The sequence below is a fragment of the Mobula hypostoma genome, chromosome 23, assembly GCF_963921235.1.
Source record: "Mobula hypostoma chromosome 23, sMobHyp1.1, whole genome shotgun sequence".
Taxonomy (NCBI): domain Eukaryota; kingdom Metazoa; phylum Chordata; class Chondrichthyes; order Myliobatiformes; family Myliobatidae; genus Mobula; species Mobula hypostoma.
This window is the reverse complement of record NC_086119.1, coordinates 56310303-56323740: the sequence shown is the minus strand read 5'-3', so window position 1 is coordinate 56323740 and position 13438 is coordinate 56310303. Positions and strand designations below refer to the sequence as shown.

Sequence of the window (13438 nt, the reverse complement as noted above, 5' to 3'; positions counted from 1 at the left end):
ATCCAGCAACATCCTTACAAATTTTCTTAGTACTCTTTCAACCTTTTTAAGCATCTTTCCTGTATCTAGGTGACCAAAACTTCACAGAATACTCCAAATTAGGCCTCACTAACAACTTATACAACTCAACATAATACCTCCTCTCCTGTACTCAATACCTAGATTTATGAAGGCCAATGTGACAAAAGCTTTCTTTATGACCCTATCTACCTGTGACGCCACTTTCAACTAATTATGGACCTGTATTCCCAGATCCTTTTGTTCCACCACACTCCCCAGTGCCCTGCTATTCACTGTGTAAGACTTACCCTGTTGGTCCTACTGAAGTGCAACACCTCACACTTGTCTGCATTAAATTCCATCTGCTATTTTTCAGCCCATTTTTCCAGTTGATGCAGATCCCTCTGCAAGCCATGATAGCTTTCCTCACGATCCACTATCCACTTAATCTTGGTGTCATCTGAAAATTTGCTGATCCAGTTAACCACATCATCAAAATCGTTGCTATAGATGAAAAACAACAACTGACTCAGCACTGATCCCTGTGGCACACCACCAGTCACAGGCCTCCAGTCAGACAGGCAACCATCTACTACCACTCTCTGGCTTCTCTCTCAGAGCCAATGTCTAATCCAATTTACTACCTTATTTTGAATGCCGAGCAACTGAACCTTCTTGACCAAGCTCCCATATGGGACCTTGTCAAATGCCTTGCTAAAGTCCATGTAGACAACATCCACCACTTTGCCTTCATCCACTTTCCTGGTAACTTCCTTGAAAAACTCTAAAGATTGTTTAGATATAGCTTACCACACACGAAGCCATGCTTACTATCCTTAATCAGTCTATGTCTATCCAAATACTTATATATCCGGTCCCTTAGAATACCTTCCAATAACTTCCCCACAATTGATGTCAAACTCACTGGCCTATAATTTCCTAGTTTATGTCTTTCTTAAACAGCAGAACAACATTGGCTATCCTCCAATCCTCTGAAACCTCTCCTGTCGCTGAGGATGATATAAGTTTCTCTGCTAGGGTCCCGGCAATTTCTGCACTTGCCTCCCGTAGGGTCCGAGGGAACAGCTTGTCAGGCACTGGGGATTTATACAACCTGATTTGCCCCAGGGCAGTAAACATCTCCTCTGTAATCTGTATAGAGTCCATGAAGTTGATACCTCTTTGCCTCACTTCTATAGACTGTGTCCATCTCCTGAGTAAATCCAAAAGCAAAAAGTCCATTTAAGATCTCCCCCATCTATTTTTGCTCCATACGTGGATTATCATTCTGATCTTGCAGAGGACCAATTTTGCCCCTTGCAATCCTTTTGCTCTTAACTTATCTGTAGAATCCCTTAGGATTCTCCTTCACTTTGTCTGCTAGAGCAACCTCATGTCTTCTTTTAGCCCTCCTGATTTCTTTCTTAAGAGTTCTCTTGTATTTCTTATACTCCATAAGCACCTCATTTGTTTCTACCTGCCTAAATCTACTATGCAACTCCTTCTTTCTGTTAACTACGGCCCCAATATCTCTTGAAAACCAAGGTTCCCTACACTTGTTTTCTTTATCCTTTATTCCAACAAGCACATACAAGTTTTGTACTCTCAAAATTTCACTTTCGAGGGCCTCCCCGTTACCAAGTATAACTTTGCCAGAAAACAGCTGGTCCCAATCCAAATTTGCCAGATAATTTCTGATACCATCAAATTGGCCTTTCTCCAACTTAGACCCTCAACCTACCTTTTTGCATAGTTATTTTGAAACTAATGGCACTGTGGTCACTAGATGCGAAGTGTTCCCCTACACAAACTACTGTCACCTGCCCTGTCTCATTCCCTAAAAGCAGATCCAGTATCTCGCGCTCTCTCGTTGGGACTTCTACATACTGATTAAGGAAACTTTCCTGAGCACATTTGATAAAACTCTATCCCACCCAACCCTTCTATGGAATTCCCAGTCAATATGTGGAGAGTTAATACCACCTACTATAACAACCTTATGTTTCTTGTGATCTCAACAAATTTGATCCTCTATTTCCTGCAGACTGTTCGGTGGCCTGTAATGTAGCCCCACTAATGTGGTCATACCTTTTTTATTTCCCAGTTCCACTCATAACGCCTCACTAGATGAGTTCTCCAGTTTGTCCTGATGGAGGACCGCCTTGAAATTTTCTGATTAGTAACACCACCCCTCCTGCTTTAATCCCTCCTGCTCTGTCACGTCTAAAACAATGGAACCCTGGAGTATTGAGCTGCAGTCCTGTCCCTCTTACAACCAAGTCTCTCTAATGGCTACAATATCATAATTCCAGGTATTGATCCTGAGCTCATCCACCTTTCCTACAATACTTCTGGTATTGAAATATACACAGCTCACGACACTAGTTGCACCATGCTCAACCTTTTAATTCCTGACTTTGAGATCTTACCAACATTTGTCTCCACAATCTCTCCACTAAATGTTCTGGCATTCTGGTTCCTAACCCCCACACTGCCAGGTTTCTTTTCTTGGATGCTATGCTTTTTGACTATCTGAGTGAGCCTGCCATGAGGATCCTTATCGAATGCCTTACTAAAAGCCATATACACCATATCCACTGCTCTACTTTTATCAATGTGCTTTGTCACATCCTTAAAGAATTCAATCAGGTTTGTGAGCCATGACCTACCCCGCCCCGACAAAGGCATACTATTGCTAATCAGACTATGCTTCTCCAAATACTCATAAATCCTGTCTCTCAGAATCCTCTCCAATAATTTGCCCACCACTGAAGTAAGGCTCACTGGTCTATAATCATCCTTATTCCCTTGCCTGAACAAAAGAACCTCCAATCATCCAGGTACTACTTCTATGGCTAATGAGGAAGCAAAGATAATCGCCAAAGCGCAGTAATCTCTCCCCTTGCTTCCCCCAGTGATGTGTGATATATATTGGCAAGGAAAATAAAAGAAATATATGATCTAAATTCTGAGAGATTACAGAGGGACCTGTTGCATGATTCACAGAAAGTTTGTTCACAAGTACAGGAAGTAGCGAGAAAAGCTAATAAAATATTGTTGACACAAGAGAGCACAGATCTTGGAATCTAGAGCAAATGAGGAACCCAGAGGGTCAAACAGCATCTGTGGGAGGAAAGGAATTGTCAATATTTCAGAAATAGGCGACCCTCTCTATACCCATGAATGTGTGGCTCAGCATGGCACAAATACCACCTGTAAGTTTGCTGATGATACAACCATTGCTGGTAGAATCTCAGATGGAGATGAGAGGGTGTACAGAAGCAAGATATACCAACTAGTAGAGTGGTGTTGCAGCAACAACCTGGCACTCAACGTGAGTAAGACGAAAGAGCTGACTGTGGACTTCAGGAAGGGTAAGACGAAGGAACATATAGAGGGATCAGGAGTGCAGAGAGTGAGCCCTTTCAAGTTCCTGGGTGTCAAGATCTCTGAGGAGCTAACCTAGTCTCAACATATTGATGCAACTATAAAGAAGGCAAGACAATGACTATACTTCATTAGGAGTTTGAAGAGATTTGGTATGTCAACAATCACTTCTATAGATATACCGTGGAGAGCATTCTGACAGGCTGCATTACTAACTGGTGGGGGAGCTACTGCGCAGGACTGAAAGAAGCTGAAGAGGGTCGTGAATTTAGTCGGCTCCATCTTGGGTGCTAGCCTCCAAGTATCAGGGACACCTGCAAGGAGCAGTGTCTCAGAAAGGCAGAGTCCACTATTAATTAAGGATCCCCAGCACCCAGGGCATACTCTTTTCTCATTGTTACCATCAGGTATACACACTCAGCGATTCAGGAACAGCTTCTTTCCTTCTGCCATCCAATTCCTAAATGGACATTGAACCCATTATTTCTGTTTTTGCGAGATTTTTAATCTATTCAATATACAAACCCCATTTCCAGAAAAGTTGGGATATTTTCCAAAATGCAATAAAAACAAAAATCTGTGATATGTTAATTCAAGTGAACCTTTGTTTAACTGACAAAAGTACAAAGAAAAGATTTTCAATAGTTTTACTGACCAACTTAATTGTATTTTGCAAAGATACACAAATTTAGAATTTGATAGCTGCAACACACTCAACAAAAGTTGGGACAGAGTTAAAATAAGATTGAAAAGTGCACAGAATATTCAAGTAACACCGGTTTGGAAGACTCCACATTAAGCAGACTAATTGGTAGCAGGTGAGGTATCATGACTGGGTATAAAAGTAGCGTCCATCAAAGGCTCAGTCTTTGCAAGCAAGGATGGGTCGTGGCTCACCCCTTTGTGCCAAAATTCATGAGAGAATTGTTAGTCAGTGCAAAAGGAACATTTCTCAATGCAAGATTGCAGAGAATTTAGGTCTTTCAACATCTACAGTACATAATATTGAGAAAAGATTCAGAGAATTTAGAGACACCTCAGTGCCTAAAGGACAAGGTTGGAAACCACCGTTTGATCTTCGGCCCTCAGGCAGCACTGCCTAAGAAACTGTCATGCTACTGTGACAACTATAGCCACCTGGGCTCGGGAGTACTTCGGAAAACCATTGTCACTCAACACAGTCCGTCGCTGCATCCAGAAATGCAACTTGAAACTGTATTACGCAAGGAGGAAGCCGTACATCAAGTCTATGCAGAAACGCTGGCGAGTTCTCTGGGCCCGAGCTCTTCTCAGATGGACTGAAAGACTGTGGAACTGTGTGCTGTGGTCAGATGAGTCCACATTTCAGCTAGATTTTGGAAAAAACGGGCGTCGAGTTCTCTGTGCCAAAGATGAAAATGACCATCCAGATTGTTATCAGTGAAAGGTGCAAAAGCCAGCATCTGTGATGGTATGGGGGTGCATCAGTGCCCATGGCATGGGTGAGTTGCATGTACGTGAAGGTACCATTGACTCTGAGGCGTATATTAGGATTTTAGAGAGACATATGTTACCATCAAGGCGACGTCTCTTCCCGGGACGTCCATGCTTATTTCAATATGCCAGACCACATTCTGCACGGGCTACAACAGCATGGCTTTGTAGACACAGAGTGCCTGTGCTTGGCTGGCCTGCTGCCAATCCAGATCTATCTCCTATTGAAAATGTATGGTGCATCATGAAGAGGAGAATCAGACAACAGAGATCACAGACTGTTGAGCATCTGAAGTCTTATATCGAGCAAGAATGGACAAAGTTTCCAATTGCAAATCTACTACAATTAGCATCCTCAGTTCCCAAACGATTAAAAAGTGTTATTAAAAGGAAAGGTGATGTGACACAATGGTAAACATGCCTCTGTCCCAACCTTTGCTGAGTGTGTTGCAGCCATCATATTCTAAATTTGTGTATGTTTACAAAATACAATTAAGTTGGTCAGTAAAACTATTGAAAATCTTTTCTTTGTACTTTTGTCAGTTAAATAAAGGTTCACGTGAATTAACATATCACAGATTTTTGTTTTTATTGCATTTTGGAAAACATCCCAACTTTTCTGGAAATGGGGTTTGTACATATACTTTATTTATTTATTTGTACATATAATTTATTTATTTTTACATCATGTATTGCATTGAACTGCAATAAGTTAACAGATTTCACAATGCATGCCGAGGATAATAAACCTGATTCTGACTCCCAGCATCAGGACTGTTATAGAATGTTAGATTTTATTGCCAGTAGAACTGAATAGGGAGTCATTCTTCAATTACATAACTATGGATGGAAGTAAATGCACTGCAACTTGAGTGAATACCAAAGTTTTCTTATGAAAAAGGGAACAGCAAAGTGGGGCAGCTCAGAGTTGCTACCTAACAGGTTCAGGCTCAATCCCAAACTACAGTGCTGTATGTGTCTATTCTTCCCATGACCCTGTTTGCATGGTTTTCCCCAGTTGCTCCTGTTTCCTCCCACATCCCAGAGACATTTGGATTGGCTACTGTAAATTGTCCCAAGTATGTAAGTGAGGGTTAGATCAGCAGGAGGGGTGGGGCTGGGGAAGGGAGAATAAAATGAATTAGGACTAGTTTATTTTAAATGGATGCTTGATGGTCAGTGCAGACTCTGTGGGCCAAAGACATAACTTGTTGATGACTTGGTCTGCAATTTGACAGGATATGCCTGTGTTTGCTGGAGCTTATTGATAGTGAATTGTGGACAGGATGTTTCCTCTTGTGGGAGAAGTAAGAATTAAGAGTCATTGTTTTAAGAGTTAAGGACTGTCTTTAAGTCAGATGAGGCAATTTTACTTTTCACTTAATAACCTTTGGAATTCTTTTCCTTAATTGGCCGTGGAAGTAAAGTGGTTATTCATAAGACAGAAGCTGAAAGATTCTTCATTAACAAGGAGGTGGAGGTGGTGGGATAAAAAGTTACCTGAAGTACACAGGAATACAAGAGCTGAGTCACAATTGTATCAGTCATGACTTTATTTAAGAGTGGAGCAGGCTTCTGCGGCCAAGTGGCTCCTCCTACTCGTAATTAGTGTGTTCAATAATTAAAAGTAAACCATACAAGATATGCTGCAGAGAGTTCTACAATTTTATATGGTGAAAGATTTTGATACTTTGCTTTAGTGAGGAGTTTGAGACTGTGAGAAAATATATTTTTTAAATGAACAGCAGAAAGGATGTTGAACAGGAAATGTGGTTGTCTCCGCTCTAAAGCACATTTTCTGTAGTTTCATCTCAGCACCTCCTGTAATGCAGAGTTAAGTTTCCACACGGCAGTATAATTATGCAGAAATAGTAGTGGTTTATCAAGTTCTTCTGAACTCACCAGATATGGACTTTGCAGAGTCAATGGCCTGAACTCTCTGTAAAGACGCTGGTGATCGATTTGTAGAGGAAGATCTCAGTAAGTGATCTGCTACAGAGCAATCAGACAACAATGAATTGAGATGGAATCAGACTAAATTCAGCAAGAAAGAGAACAGCAACATAATTGAAGTCACATGTTTTTTTTTCCATAATTGTGTCTATTTTGGAGACATTGAAAGGGGGTTGGGAGCAGAAGACGTGGGAGAGGTAGAAAGGATGGGGAAAAGTAGAAAGGGAGAGGTGGGGACAGGGGAGGAGGGGTGGATAAGGGAGAGGGGAGGAAAGGTGGGGACAGGAGATGTGGGAGTGGTAAAGAAAGGAGAGGAGGGAGCAGTAGGGAAGGGAGAGGAGGAGAGAGTGGGGAAGGGAGAGGTGGAGAGAGTGGGGAAGGGAGAGGTGGAGAGAGTAGGGAAGGGAGACGTGGAGAGAGTGGGGAAGGGAGAGGTGGAGAGAGTGGGAGAGGTGGAGGGAGTAGGGAAAGGAGAGGTGAGAGAGTGGGAGAGGTGGAGGGAATAGGGAAGGGAGAGGTGGAGGGAGTAGGGAAGGGAGACGTGGAGAGAGTGGGGAAGGGAGAGGTGGAGGGAGTAGGGAAGGGAGAGGTGGAGGGAGTGGGAGAGGTTGAGAGAGTGGGGAAGGGAGAAGTGAAGAGAATGGGGAAGGGAGAGGTGGAGAGAGTGGAGAAGGGAGAGGTATAGAGAGTAGGGAGGGAAAGGTGGAGGGAGTGGGGAAGGGAGAGGTGGAGAGAAAGGAGAAGGGAGAGGTGGAGAGAATGGAGAAGGGAGAGGTGGAGAGAGTGAGGAAAGGAGAAGTGGAGAGAGTGGGGAAGGGAGAGGTGGAGAGAGTGGGGAGGGGGAGGTGGAGAGAGTGGGAGAGGTGGAGAGAGTGGGGAAGGGAAAGGTGGAGAGAGTGGGGAAGGGAGAGGTGGAGAGAGTGGGAGAGGTGGAGGGAGTAGGGAAGGGAGAGGTGGAGGGAGTAGGGAAGGGAGAGGTGGAGAGAGTGGGGAAGGGAGAGGTGGAGGGAGTAGGGAAGGGAGAGGTAGAGGGAGTGGGGAAGGGAGAAGTGGAGAGAGTGGGGAAGGGAGAGGTGGAGAGAGTGGCGAAGGGAGAGGTGGAGAGAATGGAGAAGGGAGAGGTAGAGAGAGTGAGGAAAGGAGAGGTGGAGAGAGTGGGGAAGGAAGAGGTGGAGATAGTGGGGAAGGGAAAGGTGGAGAGAGTGGGGAAGGGAGAGGTGGAGAGAGTGGGGAAGGGAGAGGTGGAGAGAATGGAGAAGGGAGAGGTAGAGAGAATGGAGAAGGGAGAGGTGGAGCGAGTGAGGAAAGGAGAGGTGGGGAGAGTGGAGAGAGTGGGGAAGGGAGAGGTGGAGAGAGTGGGGAAGGGGAAGGTGGAGAGAGTGGGGAAGGGAGAGGTGGAGAGAGTGGGGAAGGGAGCGGTTGAGAGAGTGAGGAAGGAAGAGGTGGAGAGAGTGAGAGAGGGAGAGGTGGAGAGCGTGAGGAAGGGAGAGGAGGAGAGAGTGGGGAAGGGAGAGGTGGAGAGAATGGAGAAGGGAGAGGTGGAGAGAGTGAGGAAAGGAGAGGTGGAGAGAGTGGGGAAGGGGGAGGTGGAGAGAGTGGGGAAGGGAGAGGTGGAGAGAATGGGGAAGGGAGAGGAGGAGAGAGTGGGAAAGGGGGAGGTGGAGAGAGTGGGGAAGGGAGAGGTGGAGAGAATGGAGAAGGGAGAGGTGGAGAGAGTGGGGAAGGGAGAGGTGGAGAGAGTGGGGAAGGGAAAGGTGGAGAGAGTGGGGAAGGGAGAGGTGGAGAGGTGGGGAGAATGGGGAAGGGAAGGAAGAGGGGTTGGGAAGTGTAAAGGGAAGGGCAATGGGCATTACTGTAAATCGATATGTAATAGGAACCTTCAAAGTGAAATCAAAACAAGAAAGCAGGAAGGGTTGATACTGGCTCACTCTGCAGTATGCATTTAACTTAAAATATGCAAGGCACTGATGAAATGCAGATGCCCTGGTCATCCCTAAATTCATGTTGCAGGACCCTCATTTCTCTTTTTCACTTTTGTAATTAGTACCAATGCAAACAACGATCTTAGTGAGTCATATCTGAGCCCAACTGTTCCATGCTAAACAAGTAGCCTAATTGTGCTCGTCCCATTTGCTGCAGGGTACATGGACCCCTTGCTTAATGGTATTGGTCCATGGCATAAAAAAAGATTGGGGGAGAACGCTGCTGGCAGCTGATGGGGTAACATCTTTTTGAACTTGCTCCTACCTTATCTATCTTTTTGTTTCCTACCAGTTTTTTAAAACTTTATTATAAATCTCAATATTGCTCTATTATGTCTTTGAGAAAGACTAAAGCCTCTGCAAAAGAAAAAGAAGATGATTCTCCAACCACTTTGGAATCAATTGGAGCTTTCCCTAAAAAGCAAAGAACAAAACTCTCTGAGGAATTCAACATCTTAATGTCAAGTTGGACGCGATTCAACAAACTCTAATCGAACATGAAAAGCCAATTAAGGAGAATAAAGAAACTTTGTTGATACTAGAAGCCGACTTAGAAGATATGAGTAAGCTCTGCAAAAAATTATCATTATCTAATGAAAAACTAACAAAGAAAATTACCAACTTGGAAAGCAGAAGCAGAGGAACAATCTACATATTCTGGGTCTTGAAGAATCAATTAAAGGTGCCCACCCCATGGAGATTTTTGCAAGCTTTCTGAAGCAGCTATTCCCTGATTTATTGCCATCTGTGCCTAAATGAGATCGCGCCCATCGGTTGCTGGCCCCCAAACCAAAGTCAGGAGAGCGACCTAGGTCAGTTATTTTATGCTTTCATGAATTTCATACTAAGGAGCTTTTAATCCGTCATACCCGTCGAGTAGAAATGATCGATTAGAAGATGATTAGATTTGTGGAAGATTATACACTGGAAGTGATGGCTGAACGTGCTAAGTACAAAGAGGTCCCCACACGTCTTAGAATCGTTCTGAAAAATGGTGTGCAGAAATGGCGGGGATCGGTTGAACACACACAGAAGTTTTTGAAAGCAGAGATTGTGTTATATCTCTTACCAGAGCAATTATCTTTTTAATGTTGGATAGAATAAAGTTTTAATAAACTTATGTTTTGACCATTTATATATCTTATTTTTTGATATTTTTTACTACTTTATTCTTTTTTTGAGGTTTCTTTATATATATATTTTTTTTGAAATTGTTGAAATGAATCCTCTTATGTTTTGGGTTTCTGATCGAAGTTTTTTTTGTCTGTTTTGTCTTGGTAGGAACATAATAACCTTGAGTGACTGGAGTTTTGTCAGCAAGATTTCTTTCGGAGGGTTGTCTTTAGGGTTTAGCATGCCGACTGTTCTTTGGCCGGCTTTTTGGCTTTGGGAGGGGGAGGGGAGTGGGTTGGGGTCTCTTTTTTCTTTTTTCTCTTTTCTCTGGAAGCTGGGTTGGGCTACCATCCAAATTTTCTGTTTGAGTACCTTATTTTATGGTTTGTTCTCCAGTTTTAATAATTTATAGTCAGATCTTTTAACTCTTCTGCTAATTAGTATTTAAAATGGATTGAAATATTAATTTACTTAGTTTTAATGTGAAAGGGTTAAATCATCCCGTGAAAGGAATAAGATTTTTACTTATATTAAAAAGTTAAGGGCCCCCATTATTTTTCTGCAATGCACGTCTTTTTAATCAGTGGAGGACTCTAAAATTTCGTTCTTCATTCAGAACAAAATCTCGAGGGGTCACGATTTTTATAGACAATACGATTTCTTTTGTTCAACATAAAGTTGTCTCTGACCCTAGTGGGGGATTTGTCATAGTGTCAGGGACACTAGATAATAAATTGATTGTATCTGCTAATGTGTACACCCCCAATGTGGATGACCCAGGATTTTTTGAGTGTTTCTTTTCATTCCTGCCAGATTTGAGTCTTTATTCTTTAGTGATGGGAGATTTTAATTGTTGTCTCAACCCAGTATTAGATCGTTCTTCTCTTAAATCAGCCACACCTAATAAATCAGCTTTATTTATTCAATCCTAACAAAATGTGATATTATTGATGTCTGGCATTTTTTCACCCAGCAGATAGGGAGTATTCATTCTTTTCTCATGTCCATCATTCCTATACCAGGATTGATTATTTTTTTTATTGATAGTCAAATGATTCCATTAGTTTGATCCACTGAATGTAAAGCAATAGCTGTATCCAACCATTCTCCTATATTTCTATCTTTAAATCTTCCTGGTTTCACTCATATCAACAGATCCTGGCGTTTTAATTTAACCTTGTTATCTGATAAGTACTTTCTAAAATTTCTGGAGAATCAGATTACCCTTTTTTTTGAAGAAAATGTGTTGGAAGAGACTTCTAGTCTTATCATTTGGGACACTTTTAAGGCATATATTAGAGGACAAATTATCTCCTATACTGCATATATTAAGGAAAATGCTAATAAAGAGAGAACTGATGTAGTTAACCAATTAAAACAATCACACCAGAAATATGCTTTGGCACGAGACCCTGCACTATACAAAAGACGTACTGAAATTAAAACTAAATATGATCTTCTTATAATGTATCCAATTGAAAGCCAACTTTTAAAAGATAGAAGCCAATCCTATATAAATGGAGAAAAAACTGGTAAACTATTGGCAAATAGTTGAAGACCTTTATAGCTAAAGGGCAAATTAAAGAAATTCCCAAAACCAATGGTGACATGACAACTCAAACAACAGGAATTCTGCAGATGCTGGAAATTCAAGCAACACACATCAAAGTTGCTGGTGAACGCAGTAGGCCAGGCAGCATCTCTAGGAAGAGGTGCAGTAGACGTTTCAGGCCGAGACCTTTCGTCAGGACTAACTGAAGGAAGAGTGAGTAAGGGATTTTAAAGTTGGAGGGGAAGGGGGAGATCCAAAATGATAGGAGAAGACAGGAGGGGGAGGGATGGAGCCAACAGCTGGACAACACCTTATATTCCGTCTGGGTAATCTCCAACCTGATGGCAAGAACATCGACTTCTCTAACTTCCGCTAATGCCCCACCTCCCCCTCGTACCCCATCTGTTACTTATTTTTATACACACATTCTTTCTCTCACTCTCCTTTTTCTCCCTCTGTCCCTCTGAATATACCCCTTGCCCATCCTCTGGGTCCCCCCCGCCCGCCCTCCTTGTCTTTCTTCCCGGACCTCCTGTCCCATGATCCTCTCGTATCCCTTTTGCCTATCACCTGTCCAGCTCTTGGCTCCATCACTCCCCCTCCTGTCTTCTCCTATCATTTTGGATCTCCCCCTCCCCCTCCAACTTTCAAATCCCTTACTCACTCTTCCTTCAGTTAGTCCTGACGAAGGGTCTCGGCCCAAAACGTCGACTGCACCTCTTCCTGGAGATGCTGCCTGGCCTGCTGCATTCACCAGCAACTTTTATGTGACATGACAATTGACCATTTTGAAATAAATGACACTTTTAGATAATTTTATTCTAAACTGTATAGTTCTGATTTTGTTAAAGATACTACTGCAATGAACAATTTTTTGGACCAATTAAATATTCCTGCACTTTCAGTTGATAATCGAAAGCAGTTGGATCACCCTATTTCTCAGGAGGAAATCACTGAGGCTATACGTTCATTGCATTCTGGGAAATCTCCAGGACCTGACGGATTCTCTGGAGAATTTTATAAGACTTTTTCTTCATTGCTTATACCTTATTTATGTTCTACCCTTACTGATTCTTTCAAGGTGGGTAGGTTGCCAGTCTTTTTATGAAGCTTCCATTTACCTTATTCTTAAAAAGAATAAGAATCAGGGATACTATTACAGCCACAGAAAGAGTGGGTAATGTAGCAGGATCCTCTTTTGAGTCAATATGGGTGGAAGTCAGGAACAGGAAGGGAGCAGTTACTCTACTGGGGGCATTCTATAGGCCCTCTGGTAGCAGCAGAGATACAGAGGAGCAGATTGGGAGGCAGATTTTGGAAAGGTGCAAAAATAACAGGGTTGCTATCATGGGTGACTTTAACTTCCCTAATATTGATTGGCACCTGATTAGTTCCAAGGGTTTAGATGGGGCAGAGTTCGCTAAGTGTGTCCAGGACGGATTCCTGTCACAGTATGTGGACAGGCCGACCAGGGGGAATGCCATACTAGATCTAGTACTAGGTAACTAACAGGGTCAGGTCACAGATCTCTCAGTGGGTGAGCATCTGGGGGACAGTGACCACCGTTCCCTGGCCTTTATAATTATCATGGAAAAGGACAGAATCAAAGAGGATAGGAAAATTTTTAATTGGGGAAAGGCAAATTATGAGGCTATAAGGCTAGAACTTGCGGGTGTGAATTGGGATGATGTTTTTGCGGGAAATGTACTATGGACATGTGGTCGATGTTTAGAGATCTCTTGCGGGATGTAAGGGATAAATTTGTCCCGGTGAGGAAGATAAAGAATGGTAGGGTGAAGGAACCATGGGTGACAAGTGAGGTGGAAAATCTAGTCAGGTGGAAGAAGGTAGCATACATGAGGTTTAGGAAGCAAGGATCAGATGGGTCTATTGAGGAATATAGGGAAGCAAGAAAGGAGCTTAAGAAGGAGCTGAGAAGAGCAAGAAAGGGGCATGAGAAGGCCTTGGCGAGAAGGGT

The 13438-nt window shown here is 42.8% G+C and overlaps 1 protein-coding gene across 9 annotated transcripts in view; it reads right to left on the bottom strand.

Annotated features, from left to right (window-relative positions):
- specc1la (sperm antigen with calponin homology and coiled-coil domains 1-like a) overlaps window positions 1-13438 on the bottom strand; it is a 282720-nt gene that overhangs the window by 89038 nt on the left and 180244 nt on the right. For 5 of the 9 annotated variants that reach the window (XM_063031671.1, XM_063031670.1, XM_063031673.1 and 2 more), the window contains one exon: window positions 6763-6852. The exons of 1 other annotated variant lie outside the window; for it this stretch is intronic. In XM_063031671.1, coding sequence (XP_062887741.1) covers window positions 6763-6852 — 90 coding nt within the window. The remainder of the gene's footprint in view (window positions 1-6762; window positions 6853-13438) is intronic. 3 more of the 9 variants (XM_063031672.1, XM_063031674.1, XM_063031677.1) reach the window with 1 other exon arrangement.